A 19,768-nucleotide genomic window follows, 5' to 3' on the forward strand; every position below is an offset into this window, starting at 1 on the left:
TGTGTATACTGTGTGTGCGTGGGCTCGTGCCCTGTGCATGTGTGTATGTGTGCGTGTGTGTATACTGTGTGTGTGTGGGCTCGTGCCCTGTGCATGTGTGTATATGTGCGTGTGTGTATACTGTGTGTGCGTGGGCTCGTGCCCTGTGCATGTGTGTATGTGTGCATGTGTGCACGTGTGTATACCGTGTGCCCGTGCCCTGTGCATGTGTGTATATGTGCATGTGTGTATACTGTGTGTGCGTGTGCTCATGCCCTGTGCATGTGTGTATGTGTGCGTGTGTGTATACTGTGTGTGCTCGTGCCCTGTGCATGTGTGTATGTGTGCGTGTGTGTATACTGTGTGTGCTCGTGCCCTGTGCATGTGTGTATATGTGCATGTGTGTATACCGTGAGCGCGTGTGCAGTGCCCTGTGCATGTGTCTGTATGTGTGCATGTGTGTATACTGTGTGTGCGTGTGCTCATGCCCTGTGCATGTGTGTATGTGTGTATACCGTGAGCGCATGTGCTCGTGCCCTGTGCATGTGTGTATGAGTGCATGTGTGTATACCGTGAACGTGTGTGCTCATGCCCTGTGCGTGTGTGTATATGTGCATGTGTGTATACTGTGAGCGCGTGTGCTCGTGCCCTGTGCATGTGTGTATGTGCATGTGTGTATATTGTGTGTGCCTGTGCTCATGCCCTGTGCATGTGTGTATATGTATGCATGTGTGTATACTGTGTGTGCGTGTGCACATGCCCTGTGCATGTGTGTATGCCGTGAGCGCGTGTGCTCGTGCCCTGTGCATGTGTGTATGTGTGCATGTGTGTATACCGTGAGCGCGTGTGCTCGTGCCCTGTGCATGTGGGCAGTCTTTGTGTGAGTGCATGTGTGCATACCGTGTGGGTGCGCCTCAGTGTGTGTTCCTGCGGTTGCACCTGTGTTCGTGTGTCTATGTTCTGGGCATGCATGCACACTACACCTTGTCAAGGAAGACCACAGCCGGTCCATAGTTAGAACAGTAGGAACACTTTGTTCAGGGTTATTGCAATAGGGGGAAGGAGATCCCCACAGAGAACTGGGTCATGTCAACATAGGGGGCACAAGTCAGGATTTATGGCCAAAGAGCAGAGGGGTGGGGGGGGTGGGTCAGTGATGGAAAATCACAAAGAGGTGCCATGGGGAGGGGGATTCTTGCCAGACTGGCCTAACAGGATTCTTGCTCTAGACAGGTCAGTGGGGGGCTGAGGAACTAGGTCAGACATCATATTGGGGGGCACTCTAAACCAGCTTAGCATGATTCTCCCTAACGTGGGTGGAGCCGGCCAAAGACAGAGTCCCTGGAGGAGGGTGTGAGGGACATTGTATTCCTTCCCCAGGAGACATGGATGCCTTGGAACTTGCCAGAAAGCTGCAGGAGGAGGCCACATGCTCCATCTGCCTTGACTACTTCACGGATCCCGTGATGACCGCCTGTGGCCACAACTTCTGCCGCGAGTGCATCCGGCTAACCTGGGAGAAGGCCAAAGGCAGGAAAGGGGGCAGGAAGCGGAGGGGCTCCTTCCCCTGCCCCGAGTGCCGTGAGCTGTCCCCCCAGAGGAACTTGCGTCCCAACCGCCTGCTGACCAAGGTGGCCGAGATGGCGCGGCGGCACCCAGCCTTGCAGAGCCGGGACCTGTGCAGGGTGCACCAGGAGCTGCTCAGACTCTTCTGTGAGGATGACCAGAGCCCCATCTGTGTCATCTGCAGGGAGTCCCGGGAGCACCGGCCCCACAGGGTGGTCCCCATCGAGGAGGCCGTGCAGGAGTACAAGGTGGGTCCAGGGCTGGGGGCAGGGGAATGCACGAGGGGGCAAGTGCACACGTTAGAAGGCAGGCAGGAGGACGGCTGCCGTAACCAACAGCCCAGGTGTGGGACCGCGTGGTGAGTGTCTGCGCGCTCCCACGACCACGTGGGCAGCCAGGCCATGGTTATTCGGGAGTCTAGGCTGAAGAAGGCCCTACCCAGGTCCATCCAGTCAGGGCTCCAGCACCGTTGGGGAAGAGAGTGCGTCCTGGTTCCTGGGTGGCAGTCTTTGCCCTGTGTCCTCACTGGGCGGGAGGCTCGAGGGCACTAATCCCATTCCTGGGGCTCCACCCTCGTGGCCTCATCACCACCCCCCCCCGCCCCGGTCCTCACACCGTGGTGCTGGGGTTAGGATTCAGCACATGAACTTGGGAGGACACATGCAAACCACAGCAGGCAGTGAATACAGGGAAACTCATGGATGAGAAGGGGCATTAGTGCAGGTGCATCTTGGCGCCCATGGTCCTTCTTCCTATTTGGCCATAAAACCCCCCAGAAGAGGGGATTCATGGCACCTCTCACTTCTCAGAAGTTTGGGTGCTCATTCAGAAAAGGGGAGCCCTGGGAAGGTGTCTTTCTGCCGCTGTTCCTTCTCGATTGGTTCCAGCCCAAAATAACTGTTGCAAAGGGGCACGTTTCGGGTGGCGTGTGTCCACCCCCAGCACCCCCTCACGGTGTTCTTTGGGGGGGGTGCAGCTTCAGGGATGCCGTCCAGATGCCAGGGTGTGAGGGGCCCTGACCCCACATCCTGCTGTCTGTGTCCCACAGTTGAAGTTGGAGGCGGACATGGGGTACCTTCAGGAGGAGATGATGAAGACAGGGAAGCTGCAGGCCAGGGAGAAACAGACCTTGGCCGAGTGGCAGGCAGGTGCTGGGGGCTGGGGTGTGCGCACACAGCAGCCTCGTGGGGTGGGGGGCGGGGGGAGATCGCTGTCCTGTGTGGATGAGAACGCACCCAGAGCTCGGAGGCCCCACTAGAATCAGGATCCGGGACATGCGCTCGGCCCAGGCTGGCTGCGGCATGGACACGGGACCGAGGGTCCACTGCATACCCCGCCCGGTACCCCACAGACGCTCCCACCCCTCCAGGGACGGCTCATTTTCTGGGGGTCGTCAGGGCCCTGGGGTGGAGGGCTGCCAGCATCCCAGCTGGTGGGTGCAGCTGGCCAGGAAGAGAGTGGACACCTGGGGCAGCAGGTCCCCAGGCGGGGCCTCACATCCGCCCCCGCACCCCCGCAGGTGAAGGTGAATGAGCACAGGCAGCGCATCCTGCTGGAGTTTGAGAAGATGGGCCTCCTCCTGCTGGAGAAGGAGCAGTGCCTCCTCCAGGCCCTGAAGCAGGAGGAGGACGAGGTAGTGGCCAGGCTGCGGGAGAGCGCGGCCACACTGGAGAGGCAGAGCCACGCCCTGGAGAGGCTCCTGCTGCCACTGGAAGACAGGGATGAGCACACGCCCCTGCGGATGCTGCAGGTGAGGCAGGCGCCCTGCTCACCTGGCCCTGGGGAGGGGAGCCCTCAGCACCCCTGCACACCTGGCCGGGGGGGGGGGGGGCCCCCACGCCCCCCCCCCCCGCGGGGGGGGGGGGGGGGGAGCTCTCAGCACCCCTGCACACCTGGCTGGGGGTGGGGAGCCCTCAGCACCCCTGCTCACCTGGTTGTGGGGAGCCCTCAGCACCCCTGCTCACCTGGCTGGTGGGGGAGGGGAGCCCTCAGCACCCCTGCTCACCTGGCCGGGGGTGGGGAGCCCTCAGCACCCCTGCTCACCTGGCTGGTGGGGGAGGAGCTCAGGCCCAGGTGTGCTCAGGGCCGGCTGACTGCAGAACAAATATAAACAGGGAAGGCTCTGACTCAGCTGCGGCTGCGTAACAAAGACCGCAGGCCTGAGGCTCCAACAACATGTGTACTGTCTCCCCGTCCTGGGGGCTGGGAGTCTGAGCTCCAGGTGTGGGCGGGGCTGGTTCCTCCCGAGGCCTCCTTCCTCCCTGCGTCCTCACAGGGCCGTCCCTCTGTGTCTGTGTCCTAAACCCCGCTTCCTGCAAGGACTCTGATCTTCTGGGATCAGGGCCCACCCTAGTCCCCTCCCTTTACCGTAACCCCCTCTGTAAAGACCCCATCTCCAAATACAGCCACCTTCTGGGGCCCTGGGGGCTGGGGCCCCGGCGTATGCATTTGGAGGACCGTCTACCCAGGCCCCAGGCCCGCAGACTGTGTCCCTTCCCTTCCTAGCCCAGGGCGGTGATGGGGGCGAGGGCTCACTGGCCCGGCGAGGCCCTGACAGCGGGGGGTGACGGTGGCCGACAGGTGGGAAAGCTGTCAGGCTCGGGGATCCACAGCAACAGCTTAGATTCCACACACACGCACAGGCGTGTTGAGACACCAGAGGCAGTTGCCGCCGCAGGGCGCTGGACATCCTGCCTGCCTGGGTCGGTCCCAGGGCTTGTCTGTCGTCCTGAGCTCCCGTGGGCTTTGGGCCTAGGGAGCCACCTGCTGCAGACAAGTTAGACAGTTGCCCAAACTTTGGGGAACGTTTTGTCTTCCATTAGAAAGCGGCTGGTCTGCAAGCTAATAGGCAGACGTCTGAAGCACAAAAGGCCCCATTCTATGGTCACCAGTCACGTCCCCCCACCGCCCCCGCTGCCCCACACCTTCATCGCCCCTCGTGAGCAGGACAGCTTCCAGTGTCCTCAGTTACAGGGGGAGGGCAGGGGGCCCGGTGGCCAGAGGTGGAGGATTCCTGTGTGCGGCCACGGCAGGGTGGCGCTCTGGAAAGTGGGTACGGGGCCCCAGGAGAACATCATAAAGCCCTTCTAGCTCTGCAGACCGGAAATGCAGCCATGACGCCCCACATTCCTCACGAGGCCTTGCCCATTTCCCTCCCCGCTCCCTGTCTCACAGGACATGAAGGAGCTCCTGAGCAGGTACGTGGCCACCTGCGGGGGAGGCAGTGATGGGCGCAGGGAGGGCTCCGCGTGGGGCCAGAGGGGACAATGATGAGACCTGTGTCCACTGGAGGAAGAACAGCCTGAGTATTCAGTACCCGGAGGCCACCCCTACTGTGCTGAGGACGGTCTGCAGGGTCCCCGGGCAGATAGAGGTGCTCAAGAGTTTTCAAGGTAAGCAGGGGCCCCGGTGCTCTCGGCTACTCCCCGCCCCGCCCCTAGTCACTCAGCGTGAGCCACCAGTTGGGGCGACTGTTCCGTAATGGCCAGTCACGCTCTGGGCCCTGAGCTTCTGCTCCAGGGCCATGCTCTCCGTTCTGTTCCTATGGGGACACAGATGGAGACGCCCAAACGGCCCCCTGACCCCCAGCTCCTTAGCACCACTAATATGGACAGGTGGGGTAGGGACCCACGCAGGGACCCAGGCTCACAGCTGGACTCAGCCTTGGGGAGGCCTAGGGGATGGCCAGGGACGGCAGGGATGATCCGGCCCCTTTTCCCATGGCCCCGGGCCTGTCTGCAGAGGATGTGGTGCCCGACCCCACCACCGCATACCCCTACCTCCTCCTGTACGAGAGCCGCCTGAGGCGCTACCTGACCGCCCCACTGGAGGGCGTGCCCCACAGCAAGGACAGATTCCTGGCCTACCCCTGTGCCGTGGGCCGGGAGACCTTCTCCGCGGGAAGGCACTACTGGGAGGTGGGCATGAACCTCACCGGTGACGCACTCTGGGCGCTGGGCGTGTGTAGGGACAACGTGAGCCGCAGGGACAGGGTCCCCAAGTCCCCTGAAAACGGGTTCTGGGTGGTGCAGCTGTGCAAGGGAAAGAAGTACCTGCCGGTCACATCCGCCCCGACCCCTGTCACGCTGGCCGAGCCCCCCAGCCACATAGGGGTCTTCCTGGACTTCGAGGCAGGGGACGTGTCCTTCTACAACCTGAAGGACGGGTCCCACCTACACACCTACACCCAGCCTGAATTCTCCGGCCCCCTGCAACCCTTCTTCTGCCTCGGGGCCCCCAAATCAGGCCAGATGGTCATCTCTACAGTGACCTTGTGGGTGAAGGGATAGGGGCAGAGGCTGGGGCAGTGCGGGGGGCCCTGGTTTCCCGGGAAGGTGAGGTGGCCCAGCTCAGCACAGGCCACCTGCCAGGCTTACGTCTGGCGGTTTCACAAAGATGAAATATGATCCTGATTAAAGCAGTTAAAATGTTAAGAGGCTATATTCATTCACACGTGTTTCATAAAGGAAAAAAAGCCTCTGAGTTTCCTAGTGGACCGATTCTGAGTAAGGACATCCAGTACCAGGCGCGGTGTGGCGTGCTTGCCTTTAAAAGCTGTCCCTGGGATACCCGCGCCCACCTAGGGATGGAGCCCGCGCACCGGCTCTGCTGACTTCGGGGTGTTCTACGTAGAGCCGCGGCCTCCAGGGTCCACCTGCTCTGTCTTCCATACATTCCATGTTTGCACCTTGCGCGGGTGTGTGTGTGTGTGGGGGGGGGGGTGATGGGAAAATGAAACTTTCCACACTGATCCCTAAAAACCTCAAGGGAGGTTAAGCTGCACAAGCCGGGGCGCAATTCAGAGTAAGGGTCATGGGTGGGAGAGACTCCTCTCCACCCGCCGTTCTCTGCAGTTTCAGGCGCATTCACAACCCTGCGGCCGGCCGGGCACCCCAGAATCCCACTCAGTGTATGCCTTCCCCCCGCAGCCCAGAGTGCCCGATCGTGCCCGGCCCAGGGGCGCACGGGGCACGGCTTGGGGCTCGCCGCCGCAGCCTCAGGCCCCCCTCGTCCTCGCAGTCGCTGTGCTGGGCGGGGAGCCCGGGGAACGTGCGGGGCGCCCCGATGGCCCGGGTCCTGCAACCGGTTGGGACGCGAGGGAGCAGCGCCCCGGAGCTACCAGCGCGCGCAGGCAGGGGCAGCGCCGCCGCGAGGTCACCGGGTGAACAGCCTCCAACTCTGTCCCGCCCACGGGCCGCGTGACAGGCCGCGGCCAATCCGAGGCTAAAGCGGGTTGTTCCAAAGGAGGAAAAAAAAAAAAAAAAAAAAAAACCAGCTGCTTCCTGCTTCCGCCGCGGCTCCTCTTCCTGTCCGCGTCGGGGAGCCCTGCGCCCCGCGTCCCGGGAGTCCTGCGCCCCGCGTCCCCGGAGCCCTGAGTCCCGAGTCCCCTGGTGCCCTGAACCTCGCGACCTCAGGTGGCCTGAACCCCGCGTCCCCCGGAGCCCCCGCGTGCCCGGCGCCCTGCGCCACGCGTCTCCGGAGCCCCCGCGTCCCCGCGCGCTCTCCAGAGTCCCGGCGGCGGAGGCCACCGCCCGAGCCGGCGGAGAGCGCCGCCTTCCTCCGCCCCACCGGCGCCATGGCCGCCCCCGACCTGTCCACCAACCTCCAGGAGGAGGCCACCTGCGCCATCTGCCTTGACTACTTCACGGACCCGGTGATGACCGACTGCGGCCACAACTTCTGCCGCGAGTGCATCCGGCGCTGCTGGGGCCAGCCCGAGGGCCCGTACGCCTGCCCCGAGTGCCGCGAGCTGTCCCCGCAGAGGAACCTGCGGCCCAACCGCCCGCTCGCCAAGATGGCCGAGATGGCGCGCCGCCTGCACCCGCCGTCGCCCGTCCCGCAGGGCGTGTGCGCCGCGCACCGCGAGCCGCTGGCCGCCTTCTGCGGCGACGAGCTGCGCCTGCTGTGCGCGGCCTGCGAGCGCTCGGGGGAGCACTGGACGCACCGCGTGCGCCCGCTGCAGGACGCGGCCGACGACCTCAAGGTGCGGGGCGGGGCCTGGCCGGAGGCCCGGGGGGGGGGGTACAGAGGGTGTGCGTGCGGCCAGTCCCAAACCCGCACCCTCCTGGGCCTGGGCCGCCAGCCCGGAGATCAGGGAGAGGCGTGCTCCCTGGGAGGCGCAGGCCCTGCTAGGACTTCCCGTGGTGGGAGTCTGGAGGGACCGGGCAGGTGTGACAACATTGGCGGGGAGGGAGCTCAGCGCGGGAGAAAGCAGGAGGAGAACCTTAGAGGTAGCTGGTCTCGTAGTGAGGTAGACAGACAAGGGTTGTGGGCAAGGCTGGGCTGTGGGAAGTCAGCCAGGCCAGGATGGGTGGAGGACAGAGCCATTGCCCTGCGGGTCAGGTGCCAGGGTTGCTGCGGCCACCAGGCTTGGTGAGTGGGATACTTGGGGCCGCTTCTGCCATCCGACATGCCAGGGATCAGCCCCGCTTTGACTAGGCTGAGATGCCTCCATCTGTTCTGGAAATGCCTGTCTTTAAAATCCAAACCAACCCTCACCCCACTGCTGAGAGCCTCGGGGCAAACACTCCCCTGGCCACTGTCATCTGCCTTGCTCTCCGGACCTCGGGACTCCTGGAACCGAGGTACGGAGTGCCTGGGTGGCACCCTTCCAGCTTTGTGAATGCGGTTTGCTCCTGGCCAGGAGCGTGTGCGTGCTGGGTGCTCCGGGGACATGGTTTGGCAACTGAGTCAATGCTTGGCCACTTTGTCGCTGTTACAGAGCAAGCTCTGGGACACAGAACAAACTGGTACCCGATCTGCATCAGTGGACTCGTTGTGACAGATCTCTACAGTCTTGCTTACGACTCTAGGGCACAGCACACGTGCGGGATACCCCACCCTCTGTGTTAGCCCAGCAAGTGCGCACTCCTGTCACTGAGCGCAAAGTGATCATGAGGGCAGAGAGTGACCAGCAGCTCTCCAGAGGCACCTCCCAGCTGGCCCGATACAGACCCTTGGGACAGCACTTACCCCTTCCTATTGTGGGGGAGACAAAACCTTTTTCTCTAACCTGTTAGGTTCGCTGCACGAGGCTTGCAAATGAACCCAACAAAGGCAGAGTAACAAGTGAAAAGACGTGCATTTTATTAGTCTTTTCAATCTCATAGACACAAGGGGCTTCACAGAGAAGAAGTGAAAGAACCAGTTAGACTGAGTTTATGTTCCATGTTAACGTCGAATAATAAACTGGGGAGCAGGGGCTAGAGAAAGGAAAGGGGATTTGGGCTTCTAGCGCCAGGAAGACCTAAGGACTTGGGGCGGGGGAGACTGATGGAAGATCAGGGTTATCCGAGTAAAAAAATCTGTTCAGGCAGACTCATCTGTGACAAAGAGTCATCTGTGCTGAGTGCTCTCCCCTTCCTGGTACAGACGGAGGCAGAAAGGAGGAGGGAAGAGGGCCCTTCCTATGACGTCCCTGTGTGCAAAGCGGCCTACTCTGGGGTGGCACATTCCGACCCCTTCATGGTGCTGGTGCCTCGCTGGTCTTCGTCCTGGGGATGCCCAGCAAACTGTCTTTACCTGCCGCCCGGGGGGCTGTGCCTATATTCGCCTACCCTGGGGTGCTGGGTCCCGGAAGCACCACCTCCCAGGCCTGGGTCCAGCTGGAAGTCAGACGGAGCGTCTAGTCGGGCAGAGCTGCGCCGGCTAGGGGCCTACAGAGAGCCCAGGGCAGGCATGGAGAAGTAAGGGGGCCGGGATTAGGGGGAGGTCAGGACACGACGTTCCGGCAAGGGGCCTGGCTGTCCGGGCTGTGCCCTGGCTGGCTAATTTGAGGTTGTCGGCCGGTCATGCCCACGACTGTGGTTCCTGCCAGCCGGCTTCAGGCTCTGCGGGCTTGACCGCTGACGGGAGCAGGGACCGGGCCCACACAGCAAAGGTCACTGTGGTCTCGCTTTCCCGCAGGGGAAGCTGGAGAAGTCCCTGGAGCATCTGCGGAAGCAAATGGAGGATGCACTGCTGTTCCAGGCGCAGGCTGAGGAGACCTGTGCCTTGTGGCAGGCAGGTGGCCCAGAGCCCGAGGTCGCGGGTGGGGCGTGGCCGGCACCTGAGCCCCCGCGGAGGGCACTGCGGCGCTCAGCGTCGCGCAGCTCACGAGGCGGGAGCCCTGTTGCGGACCCTGCGGAAACCCCGCGTCGGGGCTGAGGGTGGGGGCCGGGGCGCGGGGCGCGGGCGCCGGGCGCGGGTGGGGCAGGCCCTCAGCCGAGCTGTCCGCCCGCCCGCAGAAGATGGTGGAGAGCCAGCGGCAGAACGTGCTGGCGGAGTTCGAGCGGCTGCGCCGGCTGCTTGCGGAGGACGAGCGGCGTCTGCTGCGCAGGCTGGAGGACGAGGAGCTGGAGGTGCTGCCCCCGCTGCGGGACAGCGCGGCCCGCCTGGGGCAGCAGAGCGCCCAGCTGGCCCAGCTCATCACGGAGCTGGAGGGGCGCTGCCAGCTGCCGGCGCTGGGGCTCCTGCAGGTGAGCGCGCCGCGCGCCTGCACGCGCGTTCCCGTGAAGGGCGGGGCGGGCTCGCCAGGGCGGGTACCCCTCGTGGGACCGCGGCTGTGCTCGTGGGTCCTGCGCGGTGGACACAGGTCCCGAACTGCTGGAGCCCGTTCGCGCTCGGGCCGGCCTGCGTGGCGGGTGGCATCCAGGGTCCATGGGTCACCAGGCTGGCTCCAAAGGTTCGGGTCCGCTGTATGGAGGAGAAAGCCTGGCAGGTGTCCTGTCGGAGCCTTGCATCAGCCCCGTGTCGCCCGGACACTCGGCCTGGCTCCTGACCCCTGGCCCCAGGCGGGAGCGAGGACGCTATGCGCTCTGTGCGCATCCCAGGGCACTTCCCGCGGGGGTGGCCCTCCTGAGTCCCAGAGCTGAGAGGACCTCCAGGGACCAGGCAGAGGCTCTTGACGGCCCTCCTGGGGTTTGACCTTGGTCCTTCCACCGCTGCTGAGACCTCGGGTGGTTTCCGGCCTGGGAAACAGGAAGAACCCCAGGCGGGTGTCTGGGGGGGAGTGAGGGAAGTCGGCAGAAGTAGGCTGTGGTCACTGAGGTAGGGTCTGGGTGGCCAGCCAAGGAGGTCAGGGGAAGTGAATGGTGCTGGAGAAGCTGGAGGAAGTGGAGGTTCTGGAAGGAGGAGGGGTCAGCCCCGGAAGTGAGATGAGAACCCCAGGTCTGTATGAAACGTGATTTGGGGCCTCAGCTTAGATGTCCCAGTGTGTGGGACATCTGCACTCTTGGATTTCATACTAAAAGTGACCACCTGTGCCCCCGCTGCCCCTCCCTGCTGCCATCTGCTCGCCACTGCCCCCTACCTGCTTTCCACTGCCCTCACCCCTACCTGCTCACCGCTTCTGACCTGGGGTCTTTGCCTGGGTGGCCAGCTATAGGGAAGAGTCCCCCTCACCCCTCCCCCAGCCTCAGGGCTTCCCCTTGCCTGTGCTGGGGGTAGGGGTGGGGTCTGCTGCGTGGAGGGGCAGGACAGCAGCCCCGGGCAGCCCCCCCCCCCCCCCCCCCCCCAGTTTACTGGTGTGAATAAGGGAGGTCAGGTGTGCCCGTACCATCGGACCTCAGTGTTCGGTGGAGACCCACCACAGGGAGTGGCCAGGTCAGGTTCTGGCACCTGGGGTGGGCAGGGGATGTGCCCTCACAGACAGAGGAAGTGAGGGTTTGGGTGACATCAGGAGGCCACACCCTGGGTCCCAGCTTTCCTTCCAGGCTTGCCGTGTAGCCGTTCTGTGTAGGTGCAGAGCCTTTTCCTAAAGGAACATGTGTCTCCCAAGGGGCCAGGTGGTGTACATGGAGGCCAACCCCTTTCCTTAAGGTTAAGACCCCTGCAGGACCCTCGGGGCAGGGGGGGTCTTGTGTGGTATGTCCACACATGCTGTTCCTGAGTGGGTTGGCCTGTGACAACCAGGACTATCCCCTTCACTTTCCAGTGCCCCGGGGTGGGCCAGACACCCCGCGAAACTACCAAGGACAGGCTCTTTCTGCTTTGCCTGCTGCCCACACCAAGCTCCTTGTGCCCCAGGCCCTTTGCACATGTCTCTTCCAGTCCTGCACTGTCACCCTCACTGTATCTTCAGAAACCTGCAGTCTCCCTTTTCCTTTGAGGCCTTATGTGTCTTGTACCCTCCCGCCAACCAACCCACACACAGACCATCACTCGTGTGTGTGCAGATCTCCCACCTCGAGGGAAACCCTCTACAGGCACCATGTCTTACTTACCTCTGCACCCCTGATGGCTGGTGCGTGGTTAGAATCACCGCGGGTGGGCCCCTGTGATTGACGGTGTGGACCGGCCAGGTACCTGCTGTTCTCGGGGGTGGTTCTAAAAAGACCAAAGACTTCCCATCAATAGCCAGTGTTCTAAGTAATTGAATGTCCCAGTCAGCTCGGGCTGCTAACAAATACCACAGGCCGGGAGGTTTAAACAACACACATTTATTGTGTCCCTGTCCTGGGGATGAGAAGTCACAGATCCGGGCGTGAGTGGGGCTGGTTCCTCCGAGGCCTCTCTCCTGCCCGTGTCCTCACGTGGTCGGCAGCGTGTGTATCTGTTCCTTGATCCCCTCTTCCGGTAAGGACTCCAGTCATGCGGGATCCGGGACCACCCTCGTGACCTCCTTATACCTTAACCACCTCTGTAAAGACCCCATCTCCAAATACAGCCTCATTCTGAGTTCCTGGGGGTTGGGCCTCCAACATTTCGATGCGAGGGACACGGTTAGTTTGTGATGCTGAGTGAAATGCTTGTACGTGTCATTACGGGAGAGCAGAACATCAAGTGGAGAGGCCTCACCTGGGAGGGGGGTGGCACGGTCTCCGGGAGGGCGGGCGGGGTGTGCGTGGCACAGGCACCAGTGAGCCCTGGGAGGCGGGAAGCGCTGGGCCAACACGGGCATGGCTCCCCGCTGGGGGGCCGGTCCCCGCCCGCCTGTCCCACCACCTGGGGCGCTGGGCACTCGGTGGGTGAGCCGGTAGCTGAGGCGCTGTATCCTCCGAGTGTGCTGAGGGAGTGAGGGCAGGTCTGCAGGGCTGGCCGTGCCCAGAGGCTTTCAGGGGTCCCCGTGTCTGAGCTGCATGGGGCGCAGCCCATGCGTGGGTTCTCATCACGTGTGTGTGTGTCTGCAGAGCGGGCGGCACAAGGGTGTGGGGGCACTGTTGGCCGGGACGTGGGGAGGATCAGAGGATCGGGGACAGGTGCTGATGCCGCGTGTGTCTCTCCCACAGGACATCAGGGACACCCTGCGCAGGTAGGCGCCGCGGCCTCTCCCGGGGAAGGTGGGCGGGGCGCGGGGCGCAGGGCGGGGCTGCCCCGGGGCGTGACGCCTGCACCACCCCTGCAGGGTCCAGGACGTGAAGCTGCAGCCGCCTGAGGTGGTGCCCATGGAGATGAGGACGGTGTGCAGGGTTCCGGGGCTGGTGGAGGCCCTGCGCAGATTCCGAGGTGGGTGCCGTGTGGTCCCGGGCGCCTGCGCGCTCGCGGGGCCCGGGGGGGTCTGCAGTAGGAGGGAACCTAGGCTCCCGAGTCACAGAAACCCCCGTGGGGGGAGGGGCTGTGGGCTGACGCGGGCAGGGGTAGCGGAGGTGAGACCCGCCCCCCCGCCCCCTGGGGTCCAAGGGGTGCCGGAGCGCCTGCGTGCCCCCCAGGCGTGGGGAGTGCCGCGCGCTCCAGGAACTGGAAGGTGTGGGAAGCTGGATGTAGGAAGCCCCTGGTTTCTTCTGTCCTCTAAGGGAGGGCGTGTCGCAGGGGAGCACGGACCACTTTCTAGAACGTTCCCAGTTGCGGGGGCAAGCCGTTAGGTGGTTTTTTCAGAGACAGCGCGCAGGCAGGGGTGCACGGGCAGGCCTGCAGACTCACGGGGCGACCTCTGCTCCGTCTGCAGGGGACGTGACCCTGGACCCCGACACCGCCAACCCCGAGCTGGTCCTGTCGGAAGACAGGAAGAGCGTGCGGCGGGGGGACCTGCGGCAGGCCCTGCCCGACAGCCCCGAGCGGTTCGACCCCGGGCCCTGCGTGCTGGGCCGGGAGCCCCTCACCTCGGGCCGCCATTACTGGGAGGTGGAGGTGGGAGAGCGGGCCAGCTGGGCGCTGGGCGTGTGCAGGGAGAACGCCAACCGCAAGGAGAAGGGTGAGCTGTTCGCGGGCAACGGGTTCTGGATCCTGGTGTTCCTGGGCAGCTACTACAACTCCTCCGAGCGGGCCTTCGCCCCCCTCCGGGACCCGCCGCGGCGCGTGGGCATCTTCCTGGACTATGAGGCCGGACACCTGTCCTTCTACAGCGCCACCGACGGCTCCCTTTTGTACGCCTTCCCCGAGACCCCCTTCTCGGGGACCCTGCGGGCCCTGTTCTCGCCTCTGTCCAGCAGCCCGACCCCCATGACCATCTGCAGGCTGAAAGGCGGGCCTGGGGACTCGCTGGCTCCCCAGTGAGGGGACCTCCCAGCTGCTGGGGAACCTGGGCATCTCCTGCGGTCCTCTGAGCTGGGGAAGCGCTCACGGTGCCCGGTGGATGTGCGGGTGCGCACTCACTCCTGCAAGCGTGTGCCCGCGTGTGCGGGGCCGGCTTGGTCCTGCTGTCCGGGCGCAGGGCGCTGAGACACCCGAGTTCACCAGCGCCGGGCCCTGAGCCTCGCCACCCCCCGCGGCCCTGGAGCTACCCCTCCAGAAAGCTGCGGCCAGGAGGCAGCTCCAGGGCCGCGCGCCCGTGTGCAGGTCCGGTCCTGGAGAATGGGGGGCGGGATGGGCTTGCCCTGCAGTAGCCGGGTACCCGGTGATAGGCCAGAGGAAGCTGGGAGCAGGACACACGAGCACCCCCCTCCCCCGAGCACAGACCACTGGGGGCTTCTGGCTCCTGTTGCAGAGGTTCAGATAGAGCAGGTCCGTGGTGAGCAGGCACAGAAGCCCCCCGGTTTCCCTCCGAGCTGCTCGGAGAACCCCCAGCTGGAGTCACCCTCGCAGTTCTCTCCTCGCTGGCCTGGGGGCCTCCTCACCCCAGAACTCAGCGTACCTGGTCCCCAGTCCTTCCTGCCCTGCCTGGGGGCGGGTGAGGCCTCAGAGAGCACCCCCCACACACCTTCTCGCTACCAGAGTCTGGGATTTGTCTTTGCTTTGTTCAGACTTTGCGTCACCCTCCCTAAAGGTCTGCCCCAGCTTCTTCGTACCACTAGATTGTATTTATTGTAAGGACTGTTCTCACAGTAAATAAACTAACCGTTGTCTGTAATCCACTGTCTGCAATTGGGGGGAGGGGAGGAAATGCGGGGGAGGGGTGACACAGAGGCAGGACCCCCAAGGTCAGGTTCAGGGGCGCTCTCCTGTGTGTTCATTTCACACAGCGGCCTCAGGAGTTGTTTTCTTGTTTTTTCAGAGAGCCTGAAAATACTCTGCAGGTGCCATTGTGTTCAGTAGCTAAGTACTTTCCCGTGTACTTGGTTACACAATCATTCTCCCATTCTGGGGCTTTTTGCTGTACACACACACACACACACACACACCCCATTCCATCTTCGACAGTTCCTTCAAATTACATACACCGGAGAGTGTTTCCCCCCTGTGGACCTGGGTTCTGGCAGTTTCCCACCTCTCTCCAAGCAACTTCCCTCTGCCTCACTCCCTGAATCTGGGCGATACTGGCTGTTTTCCCCAGAAGTAATATCGGGCTGTGAGGGTTTGGGACTTGCACGATGGCCATCGGAAACCCAGCTGGAGGGACACCCTCATGGGTAGGAGCACAGACAGGCACACGGCCACACGCGGGACACCAGGACGGACCCTCTGGAAACTTGCTGCCCCCTTCTGAGGGCTTAGCTCAGAGCCCCATGATAAGAGATCAACAATAGAAAAACAAGTTCTCGACACCCAGACCTCGGGTACCGGGGGAGATGACCTGAGGAAAACGAGGCCCTCAGAGCAGGAGCCTGGAGCTGCAGCTTACGCGTGTTCAACCAGCACACGATGTTGTGGACGCATGTCGGGATGCGTAGGCTTCAAGGCACCAGCCCCATGGAGGTAAACAGTGGTAGACGAAGGCTAGTTAGTAGGATCCTGTGGGGTCCCCCTGTGCCATGTCCAGGCTGATAGGGTCTAGAGTTCTCTCCTGTGACCAGCAGTCCTTCCTGGCATGGAGGACGGAGACAGGGACACCTAAATTTACATCCTGCTCTTAGGGAGGTAGAGGAAGGGCACCTGCTTCTCACCTGCCTCGAGCTCAGATTAATCCTCCTGCCCAAGTGGGCTACGTGCAGCTGTCACACCCTGCTACCCTGCGGCAGGGAGAACGAGAATGAGCTTCAGTGATGCCCATTCACGAGGGTGCACCCGACATTCACATGCTTGCTCTTTCCATGTGGCCTGCCTGCTTGCCTCCAAGGACCAAGGGTGCCATCCGCTGTTGCAGATGGTGGACAGACCTCTCCAGCAGCATGCAGGCTCCTGCCCGTGGAGCTGACACCCATGTGAGGGGTGGGTGATGACCTGTCACAGATGTCCCCCCCCCCGTGTGAGCCCCTCCACGACCCACTGACGAGCCCCTCCGCCAGCTTTCAGCCCCAGTGGGTGGGTGAGTGCTCCAGAGGCGGATACGGCAAGGATGCAAGTGCAGAGCCAGGATGTGTGGGATGTGGCCAGCCATCTAGAGCTTCCAAAAATACACACAGCCCACCGTGTACTGGAGTGCCCAGAAGCCTTGCTTCCTGTTAGCTCAGCCGTCCAGTGGGGAAACGGGAGAGAAAGCAGGTAGAAAAGAGAAGCAGGCCGTCTGGGTTGTGCTTAGTGGAATGAAGACAATATTCAGGAACGGGGCGCCTACTCTAATCTTACGGCATTAGTAAGTACGGTAAAAAGAAAATCCAACGCTAAAGCCAAACCTGCTGGGGCTGGCGCTCAGTCTCTGCAACCCTTCCCCTCCTTCTGCACCTCTCCTGGTCAGTAGAGCATCCACAAAATGGTATTTTATTTATTTTATTTTATTTTTATTTTATTTTAATGTTATTTTAGTCACCATAGTTAGTCATCATTAGTTTTTGATGTAGTGATCCATGATTCATTGTTGGCGTATAACACCCAGTGCTCATTACAACACATGCCCTCCTCAATACCCATCACCAGGCTAACCCATCCCCCCACCGCCCTTCCCTCTAAAACCCTCAGTTTGTTTCTCAGAGTCATAGTCTCTCATGGTTCATCTCTCCAATTCCCCCCCCCTCATTTTTCCCTTCCTTCTCCTAATGTCCTCCATGCTATTCCTTATGTTCCACAAAGTGAAACCATATGATAATTGACTTTCTCTGCTTGACTTATTTCACTTAGCATAATCCCCTCCAGTCCCATCTATGTTGATGTAAAAGTTGGGTATTCACCCTTTCTGATGGCTGAGTAATATTCCATTGTATATACGGACCACATCTTTATCCATTCATCTGTTGAAGGGCATCTCAGCTCTTTCCGCAGTTTGGCTATTGTGGACATTGCTGCTATGAACATTGGGGTGCATATGGCCCTTCTTTTCACTACATCTGTATCTTTGGGGTAAATACCCACTAGTGCAATTGCTGGGTCATAGGATAACTCTGTTTTTAAATTTTTGAGGAACCACCACACTGTTTTCCAAAGTGGCTGTACCAACTTGCATTCCCACCAACAGTGTAAGAGGGTTCCCCTTTCTCCACAACTTCTCCAACATTTGTTGTTTCTTTCCCTGCCCATTTTTGCCATTCTAACTGGTGTAAGGTGGTATCTCAATGTGGTTTTGATTTGGATTTCCCTGATGGCTAATGATGATGAACATTTTTTCATGTGTCCTTTAGCCATTTGTATGTCTTCTTCGGAGAAGTGTCTTTTCATATCTTCTGCCCATTTTTTGACTTGATAAAGAACTTTTTAAACTCGGCACACAAGATGGTTTTAACAGACAAAGCATCTGTCTTCTCTTGTTCCCTCACATGGAGACACCTTACTGCACCTAATCCGACAGCAGGTCAGTGACATAAGCGATGTCCCGCTTCGCCCCCGAGGCCTCGGGGAAGCTGGGTGGAGTCTCTGAGAGCACAGCCTGGATCTTAAATACCTTCACTGAGGTCTTGTACTTCACCTGTGGCACACGTACAACTGGGTGATTTCGCACGCTTTGATAGAGTTGCGCACCCAGCAGCGCGCACCCCGTCACCCCGGGAGCGCTGGAATCACTCCCGAAGTGGAGCTCGCCCGCGCCCGCGCCCCCCCCCACCCGAGTCCGCACGACCGGAGGGTCGTTCTGGGGGTGCCGACGGCGCCTGGAGTCCGAAGGTCGGGTGGAGGACAGCCCAGTCCCACCTGCGCTGCGCGCGACCGCCCCGCCCATCACCCCGCATCCCCCGCACGAGCCCCTACGCTCCTCAGGCTCCACAACCCCCTTCACCTCGCCCAGCAACCACCCGCATCCTCCGCATCCCTGGGCCCCCTCCTCGGTCCTCCCGTCCCTCCAGTCCCTGCTTCGCACCCCGCGCATCTCCCACGTCCCTCCCACCCCTGCCCTTTCGTACCCCAGGTACCCCACACCCTCCCTGCTCCCCACGCCCCTGTCCCCCACGTCCCCTTAGCGAGTGCGCCCGCCTGAGTCCTCTGCACCCCTCCACTGACCCTGCCCTGCACAGCCCGACCAGCCTCCCGATGACCCTAGTACCGCCCTAGAATCCAGCTGTTTCAAGTGCACAGTCTTGGCCGGTAGATCCCTGTCGGTTGTCTTCATGTTGCTGGATCCAGTTTCCAGGAGTGTTAGCTTCGTGGTCGGTGGCGTGGGTCTGCAGCTGTCCGGTGGCTCTCGGTTCCCTGCCTTACTAGTTTCTGAGCCATCTGGCGCAGGACTGCTCTTTCCTCCATCATGATTTTCTGGGACTTTCCAGCGAAGCCTTTGGAGTCCTCGCTCTTCTACTTTCTGTTCCTATTTCTGTGTCATTGCTTGTTGCAGGTCTGTTCAGATTCTCCATGTCCGAAGTAACATTTCTCCTCTTTCATTTTTTATTTTGGTGATTTCCTTGTTTTTTCTTGGTCAGTAAAACTAACATTTTGTCAAAATGATTTTGACGTTTTCAGACAACTTTCATTTGGTATTCTCTAGTTTTTTCTGTTTGTGATTTCCACCCTCGTCATGATTCCCTCATTTTTGCTCACTTTGGGTTTGGTTTGCATGTCTTTATCTCTGTTTCTTAAAGTTGATTTCAGGTTGTTCTTCTGTTCCAATGCAGACATTTGCGGCTATAAATTTCCCTTTACACACTGCTTTAGCTGTATCCCATTACTACTCATACTCTGTTTTCATCTTCATCCAGCCCAAAACACTTTCTAATTATCTTCATGATTTCTTTTTTGACACATGGATTATTCAGAAGCCTGTTCTTTAACTTGCAAATATTTGTGGCTTTCTCAAATTTCCTTGTGTGGTTGACTTCTGATAGATTTTCTATGCTGTTTACTGTCTTGTAGCCTGGGGCATGGTCTACCCTGGAGAAGGTTCCAGGTGCACCTAAGAGGAAGTGTGTATGCTTCTGCTATTCAGTGGACTGTTCTATTGTACCAGTGTTTGTACCCTTGGGATTTTATTTTATGAGGGTGACTCAGTGGTGACAACATGGAAAGAAGAATGTATTACTGATATTTCTCAAGAAAAAGGGGCATGCCACACCACACAGGACCACATGGGGAAGCAGCAGTTTGGGTAGGAGGCAGAAAGCAGTGAAGGGTGAGAACCAGAGTGTTTACCCTGGTTTCCACTGGAAAGACAAGGCAGAACAGGGCGAACAGCTTAGATTAGCTGGTTTGAGAAATTCTGGTTGGTGTGGGGCACAGGGGCTGGTTGTCTGGTACCTGGCCCTGCGTTGATTCAGGGCAGGGGGAATATTGGCTTGGTGTGTGAGAATCGAAGATGGCTGGTGGTGGGCCCTGCATTGGATAATTTGCTTATGAAAGAAGAGCCCTTTGCTCTCTCTGAGGCTTTGCTAGCCTGGGTAGGGATAGTCTTTCCCCCAGTCAGAGAGGACATAAGTGCCAGAGCATGAAAATTACACAAGATAAGAAAATGTGGGTAATACAACGGGCTCTGTGCGGAGTGCATACCAGATAGAACAATCTAGAATCTGAGAAGACACAGTAAGCACACTTACCGATTTCAGATTTGTCAAGTTGCTTGATGGTGTGTGCTAATTCTATATTCTTGCTGATTGTTTTCTAGTTATTCTGTCCAGTATTAAGAGAAGGCTACTTAGGTCGG

At 60.4% G+C, this 19,768-nt stretch overlaps 2 protein-coding genes across 3 annotated transcripts; both read left to right on the plus strand.

Moving 5' to 3' along the window:
* The first annotated feature begins 1,360 nt into the window (after positions 1-1,360).
* TRIM17 (tripartite motif containing 17) lies at positions 1,361-6,342 on the plus strand. Of its 2 annotated transcripts, XM_032397912.1 has the most exons (6): positions 1,361-1,793; positions 2,594-2,689; positions 3,065-3,295; positions 4,720-4,742; positions 4,837-4,937; positions 5,287-6,342. In XM_032397912.1, the coding sequence occupies exons 1-6, from the start codon at positions 1,365-1,367 to the stop codon at positions 5,832-5,834; spliced, it is 1,428 nt and encodes a 475-aa protein (XP_032253803.1). In that variant the 5' UTR covers positions 1,361-1,364; the 3' UTR covers positions 5,835-6,342. The 2 variants fall into 2 exon arrangements, with proteins under 2 accessions (XP_032253803.1, XP_032253804.1); XM_032397913.1 differs by lacking the exon at positions 2,594-2,689.
* A 489-nt stretch (positions 6,343-6,831) lies between these two features.
* Positions 6,832-14,733, plus strand: TRIM11 (tripartite motif containing 11). The gene is made up of 6 exons (XM_032397914.1): positions 6,832-7,528; positions 9,451-9,546; positions 9,771-10,001; positions 12,753-12,775; positions 12,869-12,969; positions 13,409-14,733. The coding sequence occupies exons 1-6, from the start codon at positions 7,121-7,123 to the stop codon at positions 13,954-13,956; spliced, it is 1,407 nt and encodes a 468-aa protein (XP_032253805.1). The 5' UTR covers positions 6,832-7,120; the 3' UTR covers positions 13,957-14,733.
* Positions 14,734-19,768: the final 5,035 nt, after the last annotated feature.

This window comes from Phoca vitulina, unplaced genomic scaffold, assembly GCF_004348235.1.
Source record: "Phoca vitulina isolate PV1807 unplaced genomic scaffold, GSC_HSeal_1.0 scaffold106, whole genome shotgun sequence".
Classification (NCBI taxonomy): Eukaryota; Metazoa; Chordata; class Mammalia; order Carnivora; family Phocidae; genus Phoca; species Phoca vitulina.